Source organism: Hyposmocoma kahamanoa, unplaced genomic scaffold (genome assembly GCF_003589595.1).
Source record: "Hyposmocoma kahamanoa isolate Upper Pololo Valley unplaced genomic scaffold, ASM358959v1 100021, whole genome shotgun sequence".
Taxonomy (NCBI): Eukaryota; Metazoa; Arthropoda; class Insecta; order Lepidoptera; family Cosmopterigidae; genus Hyposmocoma; species Hyposmocoma kahamanoa.
In genome coordinates, this window is record NW_020653200.1 from 9,398,624 (window position 1) to 9,423,791 (window position 25,168).

At 34.8% G+C, this 25,168-nt stretch overlaps 3 protein-coding genes across 3 annotated transcripts in view; 2 read left to right on the plus strand and 1 right to left on the minus strand.

Annotated features, from left to right (window-relative positions):
* Nucleotides 1-2,036: 2,036 nt before the first annotated feature.
* On the plus strand, nt 2,037-12,440 carry LOC113235660 (glycine cleavage system H protein-like). The gene is made up of 5 exons (XM_026471531.1): nt 2,037-2,145; nt 2,509-2,608; nt 6,614-6,693; nt 8,995-9,123; nt 12,106-12,440. Exons 2-5 carry the CDS (start codon nt 2,512-2,514, stop codon nt 12,265-12,267), a joined length of 468 nt encoding a protein of 155 aa, XP_026327316.1. The 5' UTR covers nt 2,037-2,145; nt 2,509-2,511; the 3' UTR covers nt 12,268-12,440.
* Nucleotides 12,441-13,068: 628 nt separating this feature from the next.
* LOC113235596 (ATP synthase subunit gamma, mitochondrial-like) lies at nt 13,069-19,441 on the minus strand. Its single transcript, XM_026471397.1, has 5 exons — nt 19,324-19,441; nt 18,985-19,199; nt 17,155-17,321; nt 14,248-14,412; nt 13,069-13,486 (listed from the first exon to the last, which is right to left on the minus strand). Exons 1-5 carry the CDS (start codon nt 19,413-19,415, stop codon nt 13,220-13,222), a joined length of 906 nt encoding a protein of 301 aa, XP_026327182.1. The 5' UTR covers nt 19,416-19,441; the 3' UTR covers nt 13,069-13,219.
* A 5,134-nt stretch (nt 19,442-24,575) lies between these two features.
* Nucleotides 24,576-25,168, plus strand: part of LOC113234020 (protein henna) — a 6,790-nt gene continuing 6,197 nt past the window's right edge. Inside the window, exon 1 of the mRNA XM_026469277.1 lies at nt 24,576-24,730. Within this exon, the coding sequence (XP_026325062.1) occupies nt 24,668-24,730 (63 nt within the window). The 5' untranslated portion in view covers nt 24,576-24,667. The remainder of the gene's footprint in view (nt 24,731-25,168) is intronic.

The following is a 25,168-nucleotide window of genomic DNA, read 5'->3' on the forward strand; positions in this document are numbered from 1 at the left end:
AAATTGTCTATTGCTACTACAGTAAAGAAAGGAATGTTATACAGTTGCTCGAAATTGAAAAACTTTTGTTTTCCTGAGGCTCTCGGTTAGTTAAGCAAGGTTATAAACAGATCTTTTAATTGAGAATTACTTTCAAAAGTGGACAATATAATGATCTTCTCTTTAAGTCAGTGATATTGCCTGCGACCCCCAGTGGACTGTCATTTTGATAAGCTATCAGTTCGACACGAGATAAATGTTATTGGGTTTAATTATATAGGTCGCGTTGTCCTAATGTCGATATCGAAGCCTTTCCAATCGACATCGGTAAAGTTAATTTTTTTATTATTGTAGGCTTTTCCACAATCTTTATGTGTCTTCTTATAATATGAAGTGAGCTTGAACTCGAGATTTAGTCGTCTGAATTCACTTTATTCTTCCACTCTGCCTACCTAAAAATTCAGTTTGCGCAACCATCTACAGTTTGTGCTATTTAGCATGCTAATTGTTGCCATTGACTTTCATCCCGAACTTCACAATTCGACAGCTACCGATCGTCGATCCATGAAAATCAGCTGCAATTTGAAATCGCATGAGTAACATTATACGTAAAACTTACTTCACATTAAAACTAATATTTAAAACTCAATGCGTAATAAATATGATACTGAATACTTTTGAACTTCATAATTTTAAAAACACATAATAAATCAATTTTCATTTAAAATTCATTAAAGCTATGGTCCTCTAAAAAGACAAATTTTAATTTATCCCCGATTATTTTTATCTCCTTTTCACGCTGGAAGCATGTGACCTTTTTGCCATTTGCCATTTGCCAGTAGCGTTTCGAAAACATTCACATCTTGACTTTGCTATTGTTTTATTAATTCGTTTTCTCATGGACCAACTCAAGAGGGCTACTAATCATGCAGCACAGCAAGACAGCGTAGTCGAGTATTTAGTATCCAATGCTACACCAGATGTCGACACGAGTACTGGCGACGAGTACAACTAGCCGGCGCTTATTGCACAGATTGATGGTCAGTCTCGGCTATTCTTTTATTTTGTTTAGGATTAGCGCCATCTACCCATATTAGGAAGCGTTAATTTATAAATTAGTTATTAACACACAATTATTGACTATTGGCATATTTCTCTAATGCATAATATAAACTACTTCCAGGCTATCGATCAGCGCAATAGATATAATATGTATACATATAAGACGGAATTTTGACCTTGTTAGTTAGTTATTGCTCCATGGTTTTATTAATTTTGGTAATTATTTGTTTTTATAAATTTGCTATGCTTTTATATCTTGCCAGAAATGATACCACTTTTTTTTGATTTGGCAACTCGGATTGGTTTATAAAAGTGACGGTTTTGCTTAGTATTTATATACTTTTTGACATAATATTCTTTGAAAATTGAAAGACAAAATATTTAATAATATGCAGAATTACTAATAAACTAGTTAAAAATTTACAACGGCCGCGATCACCTTATGCTTCAAGGAAGAGTTTTAGCACGACACGCTAATGTTATATAACACTTTCGCGCGTTGTACTGGGAATATTGGAGAGTATCGTTTTGACAAATAACGTATACAGTGGTAGGAAGGGGTTAATGATCGCTATTGACATAGTAAATGGCACTTAGTATAGTACACTGTCATTAACTTGTAATATTATTTGTCCACGATAACTACAAAGCTTAGCCAAAGAAGGACACAATGCCGACAACAACGAACGTTTTAGATGCCTCTATTGTACCTTTTGGGTCACTTTAGGTTTAAGTAATGGAATTGATTTTATTAAAATACATTTAGTCGACAATTTCTATATGTATATGTATGTTAATCAACAACAAGTAACGATATCACGAACTTCTTCATCTAACTTCTACATTTACACAAAACAGGCACATTTTTTTAGTACACAACAAACATTCAACAAAATAGATAGACCATATCGATTTATAATCAACTACAATTCTTTACCACGTGGTTTAAATAATGATAAAAAGGCCAAATGAATTTCGTGTATCTCTTACATCACTACTCCATCTCCGCAGCCGACGTATACACGTCTCTTAATTATTAAGAACTATCAGTAATCGTGTGTCACTCGAACGCGTGGTTTTCTTCATGTTCCATCTTAGATTAAGGTAATTTTATTATTATTTTTGTTTTTTATTACTTAATAACATTATTTAATGGGTTTAGTGGTATATGTTTATTGATATATTATTTCTCTATATTTATTTATTTAAACTTATAAAACACGTGCCGCTATACTTAAAGAACGTCACGTGGTCACACCAGTCAATGGCTACAATATATGATAAAATATTAAAAAATTATAAGGGTATAAAAGAAGATAATTTGGATTTATACATACATATAACTTAGTATACATGTTAACTAAGTATATACGTTAATATATATACGTATAATTATATCTCGTACTAACACTATCGACGTAAAAAGAGATATCGAATAAACTAAAATCTATTGCAAAATTATTTCAGAAAATGGTTTTAAACGTCATTCGTGTCGCTGCGAGAATTAGCAATTCGTGTGCCTTATCACAGTGCTGTCGAAGGGCCGCCTACAGCACAGACAGCAAAGGTAAGTTTTTTAATTGGTCGTTTTTTGATTTACACTGTAAAAGGCTGAATGACGCGTTGACATATTTCTTGGACGGGTTAATATCATGGAAGTTCAAATTGAGGTATACAGAGTAGGGGAACGCGTAGATGCAACCCATGTTAAATGCTATTAAGGTAACTTTACAACGACATTTGAGAAGATTAAGTTAAAGCACTGTATGTTTAAATTATAAGTTACATAACTGTAATATATGCACTAGCGAATTTATTTATCCACTTACTACACTTCGATAATTGACTGTAGGTACTCACCTACAGTCAATTATCGAAGGCGCAGTTCATATAGTAGATTTTTTTACGATACTAAGTGAAGGGACGCACAAGTCGTGCGCCTGATGGCAATAGCTTTAAATAACAAAGATCTGAAGGGCACTGCTACTGCGCCTGTTACCCTAAAACACAAGTTGATAAGTGCCGTGCGCCTGTAATCACCAGACCACCCAGTACCCTTACCCTTTCAAACAGAAACATAGTATAATGCTCACATTACTGCTTGGCGGCAAAAATCATCAAAAGCTTTTCGTTTAACCTTCGCACCACAACAGTAAGTCTGTAGAGACACAACTTTAATAAATAGGAATATTCATGCGCCTATTTTATCATCTAACCTTTTACTTTTTTGGCAAGACTCTTGGATTTACTATTAAAATAGAAAAGCTTTCAATGAGCAGCGTTTTATTTACTTAATATAAGTCGGTATTTTTAACTGTTTTGAAGTAACCTAATATAGGAAAATTTATTTAGGAGTATGTAACAAAATGTTATTACTCAAAGTAGACGGAAAATGGTGGCACTCTTTTCATAATTAGAAGAAGGGAAGCGACATTACGTAAATCCGCATTTTCCCATTACTCATTACAATAAGTATTAGAAATAATGTACTATTTATGATTAATAGTAGTTTACATAGTTCGTCACACTGGTCCAAAAGGGAGTAGATACTACACATCTTCGAAGAGTTTGTGTACGTCTCCGATATATATATACAAATTTTTTCATGGTGTATCGAACTCACTGACGGTTTGGTATCCTTTAGTCTACGGAGACACGTGGGAGCTCTGTGTGTGTTTTACCGTCTTTATAACGGGGAGTGCTCAGGGGAACTTTTCGAACCGGTGCCACCGTCACGTTTTCACTATCACACTTACGCCAAAGGAGTAGAGCCCAACCTCGCATTGACCACGCGGGCACCGCTCTTGTTCCCGCCTCGAACTTGCAATCCAGGACATGGAATGGTCTCCTTCCTAAAATATTTACTTTACGCGACAACATGAGGTTCTTCAAAAAGCATGGCAACAGGGCTCCCAAAGGTTGGCGAGGCGTAGGCAGTTCCTCTGATGTTGCAGATATCCGTGTGCGACGTTGGCCACTTTCCATCAAGTGGCTCATCTGCCCGTTTACCTCTCAATTAACATAAAAACAAAGGTTTTCTTTTACCGTGAAAACAAATTTAAACTTCACTTGAATCCATAAGACTCGACTCTAAAGAATAACAACCTCCGGAATGGAAAGCAATCGTTTTCGTAACAGTGCTGTTACGAAAATGATTGCCTTCCATGCCCGTGTACACGGGCAGGAAAATTTTGCATATTCGACTGTACTGTGTAAAATAATTTGAGTAACAGTGACTCGTCAACTAATTCCCTTGTATATAACATGAAAGTTCTATCATTAATATTTTTCTTTCTTTTAACACTTGCAATGTCACTCAGAGATTTAAATCGCAAAGATCTGACGGGTACCACACCCTCTGTGTTCGTCGCCTTGAGACATAACTTGACAAGTCTCATATGCCTGTAATTTCACCAGCATCCTTACTTTTCAGAACCGGAACGGAGTAATGCTCTTAGTACTGCTTGGCGGCAAAAATACATAAGTTAGCAGTGCTTCCCTTGACAAATTCTTTCACAAGGAGCTCTACTGCTACTAAATTAAAACTACTTCTGCTTAAAAATTATTTACTGTTAAGTGAAATCTCTATACATATAAAGGGTGAAAAGGCAAAAGTGCTAATGTAAAATTTCGTTAATACTCCCAAGTTTATCATTAAATGACTTTGAAAAGGTCAGGAGAAGAATAAAAAGCATTTAATGGTGCGATAAAGCACTCTGTATACTTTATAACTTTATAGAGCCAGTTATAACATGAATGTTATGTTAGAAAAAGTGACAAATCCTTGACCCTTACTTTTACGATATACAATTTAATCACTGTTGTAAGGTAGGTACTAGCAATATTAATATCTAACTAGCTTTATCAAGACCAAAGTAGAATTATGTGTTTTTATGTGAGGCGACAGATATAGTTGCTTTATCATTAAAGTACACAATTCAAGGTTTTTAAAGACGTATGGGCTCATTTATATTAATAATACTCAATATGCTGCTACCAATAAAGCATAATTTATTTTACATAGTACGATTACTGGATATACATTTTACCAAGTATAGTGTATTATTAATAGAAAAAGGTCTACTTTCAATAGAAATGTATGTTTCTTAAAGTGCTCGTATTTCCAACTGTACCTAGTTATAAAAAAAGTCGCACGTAAGAGTGAGATTGCATTTCTCAAAGCATTTTTTAGATAAATATAATAAAAAAAAACCTACCTCAATACTTTACCTATCCGTATTCGCTGTGTTCACTGGCGCAGTCTCTTCAACGACTGAAACGAACACAATTGAAACGAAGATTACCATCTTCGTTTCAATTGTATGATTAAAACGAATCTTATGACCCCAAATATAAGGTGCTGCTGCACACCGTTGAGGAGTCTCATCCGTTGCAATTTCCATCTTCAAAGTAGCAGCAGAGCTCCTTGTGACAGACTTCGTTCAGAGAAATACTGCCACCTTACCTATTTCTGCCGCCGGCTTAGAAAGGTAAAGGTGCTGGTGAAATTACAAATACAGACACATGGGATTTGTCAACTTATGTCTCAGGGTAATGGGCGCAGTAGGTCTTTGCGATTTAAACCTTTGAGTGACACTGCAACTGTTATAGACAGGCGTGTCGCTTACCACCACACGCACGACATGTTTGACCTGTTACTTGGTATTATAAAAAAATCTGCTCGAAGTCATTGTTACATTTTATTTTCTTTGGAATTACACCTACCTACGTGCCCAACATTTAAATCGGTTAACAGAAAATGGGTGAAATTCAATGAACGAGATTTATTCCCCAATTTGCCACTCTTGATGATAGAATATTTTCTCTAATGGGACTACTGAGATACTCCCTTATCAACAAAACAGAATCATTGAATTCGGTTCGGAAATGTGGGAGTGATCGCGTAACGTACCCATAAAAACATAAAATATTCGAATTGGGAACCTCCTTTTTTGAAGGTTGAAAACAGCGCAATTTTCTATGTTCTTCTTAAGACGTAATTTTCATAAGACGCTATATGTTTGTCTCCTTGTTTCGGTAAGAAACTATCTTTTGTGCAACTTGCGCTTTACTTAGTTGGACTGAGTTAATTATATAAGATCCGATAAGTCAATTGAAATAGTACTATTTATGTAGATTACAAAGAAATAACGTTGTATAGTAACAGTTTTACGAAAACGTAGAGTTATTGTAATTTTAGGCATGCATAAGGTTTATTCATAATTGAAATAAAATTAAAAAGTAAAGATACTGAGTTTGTCACGTATACGTTGAAAAATAACAGCAGAGCTCCTAGTGAAAGTTTTCGTCTAGAGAAATACTGCCATCTTACCTATTTCTGCCACCAAGCAGTAATGTGTACATTATTTCGTTGCGATTTAGAAGGGTAAGGGTGGTAATTATAGGCTTAAGGGACTTGTCAACTTATATCTCAGGGTCACTTAGAATGTTACCTAATTAAGTACTAATCATTTTTGAACTATTCCCTTGAGCTCCGTAACTAACTAAATAGGTAGTCAGGATTTCAAATTAAAATTATTATTAAATAACATCATTATTTTCTATTTTCCAGTTCGTTTGTACACCAAGAAACACGAGTGGGTGTCTGTGAGCAACGACATTGGTACCATTGGCATATCGAACTACGCACAAGTAGGTTTTGGTACCTGTAATAAGTATGGTTGAAATTCGGTGCACAACTTGTACTGTACATTAAATATTATCAGTTTTCGAGAACAATGAATACTATAGGTATATGCAGGAATTGCAGCGTTTGTAACATTATTAATATACATTTCGGTAATCTCGACATATATGCAACATTCAATGTTATTTGTAAAATATTAACACCCTCGCAGGCCCTTATTACTAACATGATAACGAATAACTTTTGTTAGAAGGCTTTTAATCATTCTTCAATTTTATTTTCGCACAAAATTTAAAATTTTTAAATAGATCGCACTGCCGCGGAGGTTTTGTATACATATTTAGTTAGGTAGTATATTCATTTATCTGTTTGGATTTTATTAAGTGTTTTCTCGAGGTATTGTTTTTCTAATGGGGCTGACATGTTCAACAACGTTCAAAGCCCTTAAATGAATAAAGAGTAAAAGTGATAACTCTGTACGGTAACAAAAGAAAGCGCTATCGTAAATACCAGTCCGATGCAAAACTCGGAACTTATTACTACATTACTAACAAATACTGTAGGGCTAGCACGACATATCACTTAGTCGCTCCCGCGCAAGTCGCGTCTTGTCGTGCTAGGCATTCTTCTTAATCGCTTCCTCTCTGCTGAGGATCGTGACTCCACTTCATCCTGCCAACCATTTGCCTGCATCGGTTGCGCTCAGTCGCATGATGTAGTACGGAGATTGGATTATCCGACCACCTTTTAGGACTCACTCCTGCCCCTAGGTCGCTTTCCCTCCACATTCCCTGTCACCATCAAACGTCCAGGTTATTAGCATCTCTACGTGTTACGTGACCAAAATAGCGTATCACACGCCGTATGCAAGTTGAAGGCAGATGCTGTGCATTCTTTATCTGGAGTTTCTCAAGTACAGAGACATTGGTGCAGCTCGCCGTCTACGGTATTCTTAACATTCTGCGACAGCACCACATTTCAAAGGCGTCAATTCTTTGCCTGTCGGCGGCTCTCTGTGTCCATGTCTCTGCACTTCGTATAGAGTCAGGCCTACTGATGTTTTTTTTTTTTTTTTTTTTTTTTATGACATTAAGTAACGGGACGAACAAGTCGTGTGCCTGATGTAAAAAGTGTCAGACTGTACAACAAAAACTTAAAAGTTTATTTTGCAACTTTTTAGGCAACATGCAATGAATTGTAATTAACTAACTAGTACAATACCTATTTAGATTATACACTCATCAAAAGTGTCTAAGAGATCAAGCACGTTTTTACCAATTACTGAAATACAGGTTTTATAATTAATTTTTCTTTAACACCATTGGTTTTTTGGAAAATTTGATAATATAATTAATAAATAATAATATAATATAATAAACTTAATTGAGTCGTCTTATAGTAAATACGTCGTATGAGATTTCTATGTAATTATTCAGGACGAAGATAAGATTGTTTATAATTCTAATGTTTGTAGTTAGCATTTTAATTACTTAAATTATACTGAATATACACTGAAAGAGTTCAGATTTATTTATTTATTTTATTTATTATTAATTAAAAGTAAATACAAATAAAAACTTAACTTTAACGGTGTAGCAAAAACCAATTTAGGTTTGTCCGTACACACCGGTGTTCACCGTCTAGGCTTTACAAATTAACAATTATATATTAACTAAATGTAAACATACTTAACAAAGAATTACTTGTAAACAATACTATATTACTATATTACTTTAATAATATACCTTAGCCAGTAGTTTATATGATTTTCTTCAACAAACATCAGTAAAAACGAACAACTCATGTGAAATCGCACATGCGAGGTTCTCTCTCTAATGCGACGTTATAGTATGTTTACCCTATTAAAATTAAGTAAAATATCTATTTTTACTTAATTTTAATAGAGTAAACAAATATTAAAAGGAATACCTTGATCTATAAACACTTGACGTGTGTATTTATGTTCGCTTTACTACATCAGTATGCAACACCTCATTAGTAATTAAGTGGGTAAAGTTACCTAATGACCTATTTAACGACCTCTATCAAAATATTATACACTGTGAGCATTTATAATAACTCCAAATAATCGGTAGATAATGTCGTTGCTTATTAAACAATTACATAAATTGTAACTATATTTAAAAAGTGCTTAAAATATTCTTGTATTTTGACTTTGAAAACTACTTTTTGTTGTTAGTCTGCGCGTAAACGAAATTCACTTCATGACGTGGATACGATTGATCATGTCGACAATGCAATTAGGCTTCGGGATAATAATACGCCATTATATTATCTATTTTTAGGATGCGTTGGGAGAAGTGGTGTTTGCCCAACTACCTGACGTTGGTAAGCAGGTTGCAGCAGGTGATGACTGTGCAGCCCTCGAGAGCGTCAAGGCAGCCAGTGAAGTTTATACACCGGTTTCGGGTGTGGTGAGTAATGAATTTAGTTCTCCTCCCCGATCGGTTGCTCAGTTTTTTTTATGATACCCAGAGACGGGACAAACAAGTTGTACGCTTGGTGATAAGCGAGATGCCTGTCCATAGCGTCCATAGCAGTTGCAGTGCCACTCAGAGCTTTAAGTCGCAAATAATAGAGTAGCACTGCCACTTCTAACGTCACCCAGAGACATAAGTTCACCAGCCCCTTTAATTGCTTGGCGGTAGAAGTAGGTAAGGTGGCAGTCCTTCCTTGACGAATTGTTTCATAATAAGCTCTACTGCTACTAAAATGCTCCTCAGTGCTGTGGATCGTGATCTTGTCCTATAGATAGCTTTTGCTCGACGTCTTGAGAGAGTCTCGTGGCTTCATAGTGATAAATTCTTTACTTTTATTAAAATCACCAATTAACTGCTTTACAAAATGCGTCCATCCTAATTGCCTAAACGATACAATTTAGTATTCATAACCTTAAATAGTTCTTCTATTCATATGTTAATAGATCCCTTTTAATTAAAATTTTATTTTTAATACAGTTGCACAAAACATGGTATTTTTCGTACTACAAATCGTGCCGAAACTTGGATTTTTCGCACTAGTGCTTTCTACTTTTCTATCTTTTTTTAATTTACTGTTGATTCAAGTCTTAAACATAGAACTAAAGAGGTTGTATATTTATTTAATATTTATGTGTTCTGTGACGTAAGGCATTCATCATTAAAACTTATATTTAGTTACAAACATCTTATTTGTTTAAATTGCATAAGTGTTTTATAAAACAACGGGTTACATTTAAAAATACCAAAAATATTCCATAAAGATGGCTGATTGATTATTAACAATGACCGGAGGTGAGTCTTTCGCGAGACCGCTACGCGCCGCGCCACTAAAATATATTGTATTATTTTACTTTCAATGTAGTTTTTTCGCAAGTGTATTAAAAAATTTCGTTTGATACACGTGCGGTGATACATAATGACTAACTTCCCACACTTGTATCAAAAATAACTATTATCAAATTACAAGCATGTTCGTATAAAACATTTACCAAGATTTATTTTTAACTTATTTATTTCAACTATAATTGACTATCACCTACGTCATCTGATGCAAAGAATTCTTTGCATCAGATGACGTAGGTGATGGTCAATATTATATTCAGCAAAATGATTCAAAACCTAGTTCAACCAATCCGCCTGCTTTGAATTACCAAAAAACTTAGTCTGCTAGTTCCTGTTCGGCCGGATACTTCTTCAGCATTTTCAACTGGACTCCTCTGTTTACGCCGCCCGATACCACAAGAAAAACACCGTAGAGTAGCCTGGTCTAAGAAGACGCACTTAGGTTTTGAGACGGTGTAGAATGAAAACGAAAAGGGTTAGAAAATCAAGAATTGTTTTATTTAGTAGTTTACTAATCTGACTCTTACATAGTGACACGCAAAGAAATTAATTTATAGTGCGGTTGTAATAAATAAAATAGTGCAAAATGGAATTTGTGTACTCTCACATATACTATGGGTACGTATGGGCATCGGCCAGAGTACGCAACCTCTTTTCATAGGATTTCATTTATTGGTTGCACAAATCACATACGAATGCTCCCAATCTCTCGTATCCAGTACAAGCTTCATGACACCACATATGGTATAGAGAGCATTCAGTTCAATCTGCACTGCTCTTTGTACGGCTCTGGGCACCGCCATATCTTTCTGGTAATGACATTTTTTGTAATTTTTGTCTTATTTTAGGTCTGACTTTTTCTAATAATAAACTGTTATAAAAGAAAACAAGGGAGTACGCCCGGACCCTAACAACACTTCTAGTTGCGTACTCTACCCATTTCAGAATAAAACTACTGCTAACCCCATATGTTGCAAGTGACCAGAAGAATTGGTTGAGAGTCAGTTTTTAAAACATATGCTTAATTTAGTCTCTGATAATTTGAAAATATCAAAACGTTTTAAGAAAATGTAAAAAAATGTTCAGACTTACGCAGATTTTTAGTTTGCAATATTTTTTTAAATATTTTTCCGCACAACAATCTCCACTTTTAGTTGCGTCTTGTGAAATACTAAATCTATGATTGTGAACAACTTCGAGGCTATCGAAATTGTATTTATTTCCTTACTCTTCCTATTCTTCGGATACGTCGTCTTGGACCAGGCTAACCTATATGTTCATTATTAATCTTGCACTTAAGAATCACTACGTCTGCCAAGGCTTCTCTGACTGGAACCCCGCCGTAAATATCCATGATACAACTTTAACGGTAGTTATCCAGTGTGACATATGTATCGGTACTAGAGAATCTGAGAAATTTGTGCACACACACATTAATATATATAAATATATTATACTTAAACAGCATGTCAGCTTTAAATAGGAATAGTTAAGCAATATTATGTGCTGTTCACGCATGCCATTATTAAATCTATTCTAAAGGTATCTGAGTGGACAAAGTGGAAAGGAGGAGATGTATTGTGTTATTTTTATGTGAGAAGTATTAAGATGCAGTTAACGAGAGCCCTATGGAGACCACAGTCATAAGTGGTTGTCGCCTTCCATTCTGACAGGCCCATCAGTCAGCGACATTTTATCATACCACACTCTAAATAGCGTCATCAGATGGTCAACTGTACCATAAGATGATGAATCTGTAGACTACAATGACGTGAAATGAAGTAATAAATACTTTTCCTGATCAACCAACTCAAAGAGAAAAATTTCGAAGATATCAATGTTAATTTCCTTTCTGATACAGTAGAATAAAAATACTTATGCTATTCATTGCAAGTTGGTCCCGTTACGGAGAGCGGCGACAACCATTGATGATTGTGATCTGTATAGCGATCTCACCAACGTTGTGCTCTTGTATGTTAAAGTTTCCCAAGATAAAGGAGATTAAAACCTAAAGTTGTACTACCCGAACCGTGGACAATGCAACTTAAATTAATAATTATCTCCATATTCCAGGTAACAGAAAAGAACACGTCTGTGGAGTCGACCCCATCAATAATCAACCAATCTTGTTATGGGGAAGGTTGGCTGTTCAAGGTCAAGTTGACGAAGCCGGAGGAACTCAACAATCTTCTAGATCAAACTGCTTATGACAAATACGTAGAGGAATCCCATTGATATTAAATTCATTTTCGTACACATCGATTTTCAATATTGTGATCTAAATTGAGTAACAGAGATTACTTATGTTAAAACTTTTAAAGAAATAGAAGAATGTAAAGTCAAAGTTATGCTGCTAATGATTCTCACTAAAAGTAGGAATTAATAAAATATTACTGTAATCTTACAACTGTAATGTTATATCAAGTACTAAGTTTACGAAAACAAATCTTACAACTTAGGTGTTAATTGAAATATAGTAATGCAGATATTATGGGTAGGTTTCGAGATATGGCTAATTAATGTTGTCATTATCAAATCATTAACAATAATATGACTTGAATGTACATTATTTTCAATATCCTATTTGTAATATCTATTAACATAGGTATTTACGTTAGTTATTAATTATTGATGTTAAATAATAAAATGTAAACATTTATGCGTGGGCGACTATATTTGTATCTAAAAAATTATAAATACAATTGCTATAATAATAATAAAAAATCTATAAGTAACTGAACTTCGTGTTTCATGCAGTTTCTGTTCTAATTAGCGGTACTGCTGCATTAAACAAATAAATATCATTCATGTATGAACTGGCGTAACCACCAATGAATACCTTTTTACATAGTTTTACAATACGGAATCCTTTTTCTTTTGTTTGTCACGTCACTTTAGGGAGTCGCCAACCAATAGACGTGAAACCGACTTGAGAATGTCGTATAAAGCTTTGACTTCGTGCAGTAAAAGAGAAAAAAAGAATTATACGGTTTGCTTCACTTCATACGAGTCGAAGCGATTCCGCATCGAATAGTGTGGTAACTTTACATAGACGTACCAAAGTACTTACAAATTAGCAATATTTTCGTAGTTCGGTGACTAAATCTGAAATGTCGCTCCACGTATTGTCTCAAATCACCAATCGTACATCGATCGACAGAAATGTTACATTTCGTATCGATCAAAATTACTTCAAAGCCGCAGCACCAGAAATAATCTCAATCAATTCCCTGGTGATTACAGCTTGACGAGTTCTGTTAAACAACAGTGTCAGTTTTTTAATCATTTCTGACGCATTCTTGGTTGCGTTGTCCATGGCCGCCATTCGAGCTGACTGCTCAGATGCTGCAGACTCCTTCAACACGTAGTACAGCAACGCGGCCAGAGTAAACTCTGAATACATCTCCAATTGATCTTCTTCTACTTCATCGAACGTGTGCATGTTTGGCGCTGACTATTAAGAAAGAGACGTTTATAAAACTTGAGGTCAAAGAAAACGCAATGGAAATAATTATACTATAAAAATCCACGTATGTTTTAGGAACGATATGTAGGTATTATAGAGCTTGGTAACAAAATATAAGGGCGTTATCAAATTACGCTTGAGGTAGAGGCGCGTCTGCAGCGCCACAGTGGTGCCACTGCAGCGCTTCTATAAGCGTATAATTTCAAGGCGCCCCAACTAATTATTTAGTATGTTAATATTTTTCTACATTCTTGCCATCAGAAAAATAATATAAATTATTATTGGAACGAAATGTACTGGGGTGTGTGTTCAAATCATTATTTCCCATTGTGCTAGTAGTTTGTCATAATGTATAAACCTTATTATTGATACAAAGATAGAACAAACACAAAGAAAAATTTCTTCACTCCGATTGGACTGTAAACCAGAGTTTGTTGCCTCATCGTGGTTACCGCTCTTACGAACAGCGCTACAGATCGAATCGGCAGATCTTATGAATATCTCTATGTGCTTGTTGTAGATCTTTAAATTCTTTACCTTCACCTGTGAGAAGTTTATAACTTTCGTCACCAGATACTGACAAAATATGTCACTAAATATAAATAAATAAATATTATATTAACTTTTCTGAAAACACGTAATTGAATGATGCATGACTAACAGGTCAAATTTTCAAAATTTTTGGTCTGGCTGGCTAGCCTATTACTAAACCACGGTGCTCTGATATTATTCAAGTTAAAAACCCTTACCTCAATTTTGTACTTGTTAAAAAAGGGGATGATAGTCAATTCGTATTTGACTGCACTGAAAAATTTATTATAGTATATCTCGCCGACGTCGTATGTAAATTTAGACTCTGCTATGAGGGATGCTATCGCAGATGCGTCTGCAAATGTTGGAGCAACGCGACCAATCTGTGAAAGAAACGCAAGAAAGTTGTGAATTGCAAGAAACAATATGTACTCAAAATAAATCAAAATAATAGAGTACCTCTACTAAGTATTTTATCGAGGAGTGGCAACTCTTATTAACATGGTACCAGTCAGGGCTGATCAAAAAAACTTTGTGATGATTCAATAAAAGCGAAAAAAATATTAGCGCGGTTCCGCTCGGACCTCCTACGCGAGATACAGCGATAATTGGCGATCGAAGGTGCTGTACAATAAAATTGGTCATACAAAATTGTCAAACATTTCACGAGTACCTAGAGACGATCATCAGTACGATGACATTACAGTGTTAGTACTATATTCAGAATTAATTTTTCATCGACTGATCAATGATAAGATTTCATCGATCTATAATGGTATAACATAAAAAGCTATATTGATGACTTGTTTAGACTAAATTGAAAAGTTTGTAGTTGGATATATTTCATACCGTAATCTAACTATTTATTTTTCCATTAATTTCATACATAATATGACCAATAAAGTAGTTATCAGTAAAAAATTATTCATAAAACGGTTCAAAGCGACAACCCTACTTTTGCTTCAAAATTATACCTAAAAGTTAATGTGAGAATATAAAAAGGTAAAGGTAATTCTGAGTAATTGTAAGTAATAATGTAAATTAGGATAAAAAATTATCGTTCTCGTGTTCACTGTCAAACAATAATTTGAGTGTATTGAACTTTCAAAAGTGACCAATCTGTCGCGCTAAAGCGCGAGCACGCTAAAGCTTCATATATTTACATTTGACTTAAAAGTCAAATGTAAATTTACGAAGCTGACCAACAATTTATATTGCAAAGAGAACTCTTAGCTCTCTGAGCGACCATACACTACTAATCAGAAGTTTCCACTTCGAACCGCAGCGAGAAGCAAGGTTCTTCAAGGTTCAGGTTTTCTTATTATTAACGATTTTTTATAAGAAATTTGATTATATTAGGCATAGTAAATATTTATTTTCTTTGACATTAAAATAAAGAATGAAACAATGGCATCTAGAATTAATGAATCTACAAAAAGCCTAAACAAAATTACAGGAAAACAAAATCTGAAACGTTCATTCTGCATGAAAGACTTCATGCATTACCATATAGATTGTACTGACATGTCCGGTCCACGATTTAATTTAATGGCAACTGAACAAACATGTACGCAGAGATGTGACGACCACACAACAATCCAAACACAACATCCCAGATCTGGATATAATTTGTAAGGCTGATATGGACCAAGTCAATGTAAATAGTCAAAGACATGAGAAACAAGAGAAATAAGAAACTTTTAAATTGACCGTATTACAGGCAAAGAACGAGTATATAATTATAGGAGAAGAGATAAAGCCAGCCTAATGACGACACGCTTGATATAAACTGCAATGCAGCATCATTGTGGGCATATAAATTCGTAAAGACATTTGAATAACTAAAAAAAGTTACAGCATGAATGCAGAAGAGGCTGACTACAAAACAGAAAAAATATTTTGAGAAATATAATTATACTCTTATATTGTGATATACATAATATAAATTTTACGGTACTTATGTGCTATATTGAACATGGATATGAGAAAAGCTTTCGACTACGTATACAATGACATAACATGTCATGACTGATAAACATTATTCGAATGGTGTAAGAGGAAACACACATAAAATGATAAAATAATATTTAAAAGATAGGATTTCTACTTCTTATTGTATCGATGGTATACACTATAATGCTTGTCATCGTGGTGAAAGGATTTGCCATATTATTAAATATAGGACTAAAATTACCAGAATTAATAATATCATTATTAATAACAAGCAAGGAAATTATATATAAATAAATCAGATTTTATAATTATACTATATGGAGTTCCTCAAGGTAGCAGTTTAATACCTCTGGTCTTCCTAATACACATTAATGACAAGCCTAAAGTATCTCACATTTAAAACAAAATTAAATATATAACAACATATTGTATTTTTTTCATTTAGCAGGAACACGGGCATATTCGCGTCCGAGACTCGAGAAAGCAGTGAACTTTTGATTTTATTTATTGAAACGAATGTAAATACAATAGGCATTATTTCATTTTTATGAGATTACTTACTCACAACGGAACACAAACATTTTAAAGATTTTGTTTAACTTCCTCGCAAGTATGCGGAAAACATTGTCTGCCAAATGGGCAAAACAGCAATGACAAATGTTGGAGCTTTTAAAGCTACCTGTGTTCTGAATACTAACAAAAATGTAGTTTAAGCAATCCTAGAGTTTTATTTCAAGCAATAAACAAATATAATTTCTGTTAATTACTTTCAGTTAATTACATTATCAGTTTGATTTTGTGGTGCATTATCAGTTTGATTTTGTGGTGTGTACGTGTTTACCCTCAACGGGACAAATAAGTAGATAATTATACTCGTCAATTATTATTATACTCGTATTATAGTCTAATACACTTTACTCAACCTTTTTCCTGTAAGGCACACATGTTTGCCAACGGTCGCAACTATGTCGCTTAAGGTTTTAAAAACATAGAAACATAGTTCTAAATAGCACCTTCCTAATAATAAAATTTAGGGCAAAATCTAAAAAAAATTAACAAAAATAATCCAAAGAAACTAAGCCTGAATACGACTGATTGGACCATTGGCTGTTATGAAATTCTCAAAGTATATTTAATTTTTGATAATAATTCATTTGAAAATGGAAACTTACCTCCTTAAAGCTAATAAGCATGTTTTTGGAAAACGTGCGTCGCAACATCGCACGGGACTTGTCCCCAACGCACACCAAGCGATGTGTAGGCTGGTCTGCGGCCCCGCGGGCACTCATCTCGCGACGGATTCTTCTTGCTACACCGCTGTGTACTCCCCCACACAGACCTGCACTATACACTTTTGGGTTAGTCCGGCCTTCCATAAGGGCTTTCTCCACTGTTCCAATTAAACACCGGAGTATCATCAATCAAGTGTAGAAATCCACAGTTTCGAAATCCGCTTCTCCATAATCATCAAGTATCGGACATTTGATACATTGCATGCATTTTAACGTTGGGCAGCATTGATTTGTTGGTAGGGCAATGTTGGGTAGGCAATAATTTCACGAAGGATTTCTGATGGTTGACGTGGAGAGAAGCCCTTCGACTATCCATTGGATCTCGGACTTGTGATTGTCACAGACGTTAATTAATGAGAGATTATTTTAAGGCCAATTCTGGTACTGTAATAAACCATACCAAAATAAAATTCCGAAAATAAAACAATTGTTTCATAAAACACTTTATTTTCACCTTGTTTTGTATATTTATATAAAATATATTATAATAATTCTATTATAAATTTCGTTGGATGTTATAATAAGAAGATGATTAATTTCAATGAAAGAACATAAAATTTTGTTGTAAAATTTTTAATTACGTGATACCCAATAGGTGACGTGAATGTCTTCAATGGGCTCTGTACATAATAATGTATAAAGCAATACTTGGTAATGTGCCAAGTATTGTTTTTAACATAATTACCCGTAATTTAGTAGCACTGCTACCTTACCTATTCCTGCTGCCAAGCAGTAATGTGAGCATTACTGCGTTCCGGTTTGTAAGGGTGTTGGTGAAATTACAGGCACAAGGAACTTGTTAACTTATGTGTCAGGGTGACGGGCACAGTGGGAGTGCCCGTAAGATCTTTGCGATTAAAAGGTCTAAAGGGCACTGCAACTGTTATGGATAGGCGAGTCGCTTACCATCGGGTGCACGACTTGTTCGTCCAATCACTTGGTATTATAAAAGTCTGTTATGCTCCATTTGAATAAATATATGGAGAATATATAGTATACCTACTCGATGACGCAAAGTCTAAGGCCTTTGCGTGAACATCCACGAGGTTCAGTTGTTCTATAATGGCACAAATAAGATATTTATCAGGTGCCACGCCTCATACGATTGCAAACACGACGCAGTTCACAGCAATAACATCAATAGGGTCATATCAAGTTTGTGATGAAATAAAAGGATAACATTACACTACTATACGATTGCCTGGAAAAATCATAGCTTGATTAGATTTGAACAATATATAGGGAATCGAGGACATGTCAGAATTGCAACTTAATTATGTACGTGTTAATGCGAGTTTGTTTCCTTTTTATCTAATTTCGTAATATAATTGCCCGCACTTAATTGACATTGAGGCTAGGCGTAATATATAGCAAAAACATGGGAAATTTTGTCATAAAAAGAATTACGTGTAAGTGCTTAATACGTTACCAGTAAGTTGTTACCTTTTTCCAAGATTTACTTAACGAGGTAGTTTGCTTAGATGCGATATTAGTTTTATAATAATAATAACTACTACTACCATTACTACTACCTCTAAATCTACTTTTTTACAAAAAACTTAACTATAAATGTTCTCTCTCATTAAAAGAAAACGCATGCTCGTTACTGATACGTGTTTGAGTTGAACGAATCTAGATAATACTTATTTAAACTGGTTAAAATTATCTACTTAGAAAACATTGTTTTATTTTGTGCACACAAAAAATTACCTCTATCGGAAGTAATAGCGACATAGAGTCTCTTTGTCGTCTTTTCTGCCTCTTTATCTTCTACTTTTGGTGTTTCCGGTGCTACTGCCGCAGCTTCAGGGGCTCCTTTAGCGTCTTTCTTTTCCGGTTTGACCAAATGACTAGACTCATAGAACTTACGAGGCGCATAACCGAAAGGCCTGGCAGCTTGGAGTTCTCGTTCGGCCTTTGTGAATCTGGTTTTTTGTTTATGGATAAGATAAAACGAAATATACAGGCTATAACTTAAGAGACTACGTATTTCTTTACATATTAATAACTACATTATAATGTCAAGTTACGTATTGCAAATTTGTTTACTTGCTAGCTGACACCATTTTCATGGTTTTTGTGATTTTCTGAATGTTTTTAATAGATTTCAATCGTAACGACACCTGCTTTAGCTGGACCATTTTGTATTTTCTTTAACTATGTAAACATGTAATTAAACAAATAAATCAAATAATTGTGAAAGTGCCACAATAACACTAAAATATCAAACTGACAATATGACGAAGTAAACCACATAGAAACTTTTTATATAAATAAAAAACATTATTAGCTTAGAGGATGGAAAAAAATAAATTATTAGACTTGTTGTTGTCATTCATTTTACGTCAGAGCCGTGCTATCATTCAGGTAAATGACGAAGGAGTTCATGATATCAAAGTTTATAAAAAAGAATAACAAATCGCAAATTCATTTACCAAACACGCAATAAAAACAAGATTAAATGTGAGTACATATCTGGTTGTTTTTTTTTATCCTCTAAGATATCTGGGGATCATTCAATATTTACAAACTGCCAAAGATGCCCACTTATTATTGAACTATAGGTTCTTTTTAGTGGAAAGTGAGTTTTTGAGTACAGGTACTTTCGTGTGGCGTGCACTTTACAAGATTCTTATTAGAACTTGCATATTGAAAATGATTTTTTCTTACTTTAGAGCTTCGTAGAGCACATTTACTATAATCTTTAATAAAAGTACGGTGGTAGTGTATTATGTATCGAGTTCTTTATATGATTTTTTTCGTTTATATTTGTAACTTCGAACAAACCAATGCCTCGGGTGCTTTACGGATCCCATAATCACGGCTGACTGGTGGTACTAATTTTGTTCACCTGATACAAAATACTAACGTTTTTTATCAATACTTCTATTTAGTTTTCAACCTTGACATGAAATCAGATCCATAACAGAAACAAAAATATTTAAGACGCAATGTTACCAGAACATTGCGTCGACACCATTTATCTTAGTCGGAGAGAGGTACAATGAATACTCTGCACACTTTACTGTGTTTGGATATGGCAACATAGCATGTAGAAAATAATAATAGTACTAGAATAAATAATAATAAATAATATACATACATTATTTATTATCAATAATAATTTCACATCCGTCTTCATTTACCTACGCCTTTGAAATATACCTGAGTTAAAGCATCATTCCTTAATAAGAGTAAGACTAGATTGAACATAAAAAAAAAAAAATTAGCCTAATTAACAATATTTCGTTATTTGTTTTTAAGAGTATCTTTTCCAAGCTTTAGGTTGACAGACTAGCGAATATGATTTTGTTTTACAATATTTTAAATATGAATAAAAAATAACGGGTCTTATACGCTTGCATTTACATAGATATCGTTGGGTTGAAGACGGTTCCATTCAAGTGTCAGAATAATACATATTTCATTTTCCCAAATAAAAACGCCTTATAACTTTAAAATCCTTCATGATAACGAAATGAAATAAAATAAAAATATCCTCTATAATCCTATAAGATTGTGGCCAAAATTCGTTAAACACCCAATCCTATCTGTCGGACTGGGTGTTTGACGAATATTGGATAGACAAAATCTCCAAATACTATTAGGAAATAAAACTATTTTTCCGGATTTAAATCGCGTATATTTGTTTGAAAAAGCAAGCGATTTAATTTCGGAAAAATAGTTTCTTTTCCAATCTGTAACAATCGCGAAAACCTAAGAACTCGATATACAAATACTTTTATTTATAGATTATAACTTGAAGACCCGACAACACTTCGAAACATGGACGCTTACTAAGAAAACTGTTCACCGAATACGAGTAGCACAAAGGGCCGTGGAGCGTAACATGCTCTGCATCACACTCTTCTATCATATCGATAAAATTCGAAACACGAAATTCCGAGTTCAGACGAAAGCTTAAAAAGTTGGGGACCGTGTTATAGACCTTAAATGGGGTTGTGGTGGGCATCCGGTTAGACGTGGTGGTCGTCCAATTGCACGCTGGGTCCACGACAAAATAATAGTCGAGGGCAAAACGTAGACGAGTTACGTACAGGACTGGTAAGTTTGGCAAGATCAAAAGAAAACTTATACCTATCAATGGGTAATACAGGACTGAAAGATGCTCGATTGTGTAAAGTTCCGAATACTTGGAATCTGAAGACAGTCACAGGCGTAATTCTTTCCATGTAATACCGAGCAGTATACTTGAGGTAATGCGCTGCGGACTCTGTAAAAGGTCCAGGCCTGAACCCGAACTGCGCATCATGAATGTAGTGGCCAACGATATAGGTGTGTAGTAGTTTTTGTCAGACACATCACCCGTTTTGTTCTTAACAAGAAGTACCACCATCGTCTGCATCAAACCGTCTAAGGTACGAGTGCCTGAAACAAAGATTATGTAATTGATATAAAACCCCCGACAATCGCTCGTTGTAAATGCTGTACGCTCAAACCATCATACCCAGGTGATGTACCCCTCGTCATCCCCTTAATGATAGATGCCACATCATTAGCAATGAATTTTAAGATACGTGGGGTACTATGGTATGACTCAGGGGTCTCGACTTTGAAATGCTCCATGAAAAAGTTTGTGATATTCTTACAGTCAACTACGCCATCAACACTCACCGGACGACCTGTCTTCGGATTCATTTTGCCGATTTCTTCCAAAACTTGTGAAATTTCTTTAACTTATGATGTGATATCATTTTATGCAGTTTAATTCGCTTCTGGTTCCTCTGGCACCACTGTAATTTATCCTTGAGGTCTTAGTGACCTCAAGCCATTTCCGCATCTCCTCTAACGGTAGCATTGAGGAATACGCACTGAGGAGGCGCATGTCGTAATTTACGGACCACCGTCTTCTATCACCGTCTTATATAAGCCATCGATTACTATTCTATGATCTAAGATGACATTCCGAATGAGCATTTAGTGAAACCGTTTCGGAAAACGAGTTGGTCATTACGGATGATACTATACTGCTCAATTTGTACGCTATCACGCTCACACCATATACCTAACCTTATCTAATCACGGCTCCCGGATAAAGCAACTTTGTCCTCAGTACATAAAAGTTGCAACTAACTTCAAGGGGAAAGTGATCAGACCAGTACATCCCATACCTTATACTCACACTCTTCACCGACTGCCACCCAGCCCCCGTGAACACACGGTGATCCAACTAGTTCGAACAACCGTGTGCATCACTAATGAACATGTAGGCGGTCGGCAAGACGGCCTGCAACTTCTCGACGTCCGCACAAATCCAATTTTGACAATTAAACATAAACCAGTTAGTTCTTTCCAAAACAACTCACATCACACAAAATCACCCAGAATAAACTCGGTATCACATCAAGATTTTCAATTACTGCACTAATTTCACTGAGACACTCCACAGAATTCGTAGGCATGCACACTGGTAAAAAGAGCGCAGACCATATCGACCCCTACTACGTAAAGTCTCGTATGTCGAAATTGCCAAGTTTACAGGGGAGCGTTTCAAGGTTTTGAATTCATTGAAATAAACTTAAATGCTATGGAATATATTTAGAATCAAATTTTTGTGGAATCTAGAGACATGTCGTCTTTACATACATCTTTATCAAACACGTAGTCTACAATTTTGTAATATGACTTTTCAATCAAAACATTTGTAATGTAGTTTTTAAATTTAGGTAATGATAATCTTAATAATAATAATGTGCCATAGCCGGGAAATACCGCCTCTCCCATTTAAAAATTCAAAATTAGTCTTTTAGGCCTTGGGAGAGGCGAGAGTTTATAATAAACATAATAATAATAATACATAAATAATTTATTTGGCATCCAAGGCCCACTTGTTAGCAAGTACAGACATTTTTAAACTTATGACATATTAAGACATTTTTAGACTTGTGATAAGTAACTGAAGTAAACTAGTCTAGCAGTACTAACATCGGTAAGCTCACGTATTCTGCGGACTGCGTATGCAGCGGAGCTTAATCTGCTGGGAAGATATATATGGAAACAAAAGTAAACTTCAATGGTTTCCATATATATCTTCCGTATATATCAAATAGACTGCTTTATTAACAAGGTCTAACTTTTCTCCGTTTATTTCTATGCTTGAACTAGTCCATTTTACGTTAGGTAATTCAAATTTAACACTAAATTTAGCATTAAACCAATAAATAACCTTAGAGAAGGTATCATTAAATGATCGTAGTTAACGTCATGTCTGTCTGTTTTAAAAATCAAGGACATGTCGTCAGCAAACAATACTATTTCGCAATGGTCCGTAACAAAGAATGGCAGATCATTAATATAAATGAGAAATAAGAAACATCCGCTTTTACCGGAGAACCCAAAGAAGTCACTCAAAGAAGTTATTATGCTCACTACCGATTTACAGTTCAAAGTTACTAACTTGCATGTAGAGTTGCTATCGTTATCACTTTGATCCATATTTCTAAATAAAGTATAATTCTCAAAAAAATAAAGAAACAAAAATTATTTAATCATTTACAATGAAATAACCATCACAACGACTTTTACAACAACAACTTAATTTTTCATCAGTAGGCCTTGTCTACTCCGCCGTTTAGCACTAAAATCGATAAAACGGCGAAAAGCATTTCCTTCAGGTGACCAATTTACTATCAAGGAAAACCGGTAATTTAAATTTTGGTACGAATACCTTGTAGGCCATGTAATTCTCTTCCTTCCTTACATTCACTTCATAAACATCGACAGTCAACTGTGTTTTATTCTTTAAATAGGTATAGCATAATATCTATCACCGAATCGCCCATATCAACATTGTATTTATATAAATAAACAACGGAACCTTTTTGTCAGCAGCTTTAAAGTTATAGATGACTCGAACTTAGAAGAGGCGAAGCTGCAGAGCTTTTGACACCGCCGTAAAGTTGCTTGCTTGTCGGTATTCTACAGGATTTCATTCTCCCTTCCCCTTTCCATTATTGGGGACTAGACGTAGACTGGCCCACTCCTACATTTAAAATATTCGCAAGATTCGCACGAAGCGTTGTGGTTCTACATTTATATGGCGAACGGCTAAGGAGTTGAGTTCCCTGCCTGCGAACGTGTTCCCCGAACATTATAACTTATACCTTTTTAAGGCGAGAGCGAATAGGCATTATTTAGGTGTGTATGCTAAATTGTCGACCTTATCGTCACTTTCCATCTTCCATTAAAAAATAACGATTTTAAAAATACAGGTCTACAGATCACCTCATTCGAAATTAATACTAGCTTCACGTTCAAACCCCTCGCCCGCGACGCCAAGCCTATAAAAGCGACACACGCGCCACTCGTGTTTGTTTACACGACAACGTTTCGTCAGGCTTGCTTCGCGCTGCCCTTCATAGTAGAACTAACTATGGAAACCCAGAGACCACTTGACCAGAAGCATCTTTTATTGTCTTCTTCCCCTCCTGACAAGGTTAGTATTTAAAAAAAACTAGAATATTTTTAGTTATATTTTAAAATTTGTTTTTAATATATAGTTGCCTTTAGTACATAAGTAAGAATAAGGAAAGTTTGTTGGGCAATCCGGAATTTTCTTTTCCTCAAATAAGTGCCACTAGATTTTACGTTTATTACCTATAAGAAAAACCACACAACTCTCACAAGGTCACAAGTCACGGTAGAACGTTCTTATGCGAAAAGATAATTAATCAAGTTGCAGAGAAAAAATATGCTTATGTTTACCTAAGTTTTAATTTAATCCAACTTGATTTCATTGTTTATTTCTCTTTCTAAATGGCGAGTTGTGTATTTTTTTTGTGTTCTCATAATCTTTGCCCTCACTCGATAACATTTGCTCTAACCAGATATATATATATATATATATATATATATATATATATATATATATATA

Excerpts from the sequence above, each read along its gene's own strand:
- LOC113235660 (XM_026471531.1), top strand. The coding sequence starts at position 2,512 with ATGGTTTTAAACGTCATTCGTGTCGCTGCGAGAATTAGCAATTCGTGT. Across the intron at positions 2,609-6,613 it reads CTACAGCACAGACAGCAAAG|TTCGTTTGTACACCAAGAAA; the intron begins GTAAGTTTTTTA and ends TCTATTTTCCAG. Across the intron at positions 9,124-12,105 it reads ATACACCGGTTTCGGGTGTG|GTAACAGAAAAGAACACGTC; the intron begins GTGAGTAATGAA and ends TCCATATTCCAG.
- LOC113235596 (XM_026471397.1), bottom strand. The coding sequence starts at position 19,415 with ATGGTCCAGCTAAAGCAGGTGTCGTTACGATTGAAATCTATTAAAAAC. Across the intron at positions 14,413-17,154 it reads TGCTTATTAGCTTTAAGGAG|ATTGGTCGCGTTGCTCCAAC; the intron begins GTAAGTTTCCAT and ends TTTCTTTCACAG. Across the intron at positions 13,487-14,247 it reads TTAACAAGTACAAAATTGAG|TCAGCGCCAAACATGCACAC; the intron begins GTAAGGGTTTTT and ends CTTTCTTAATAG.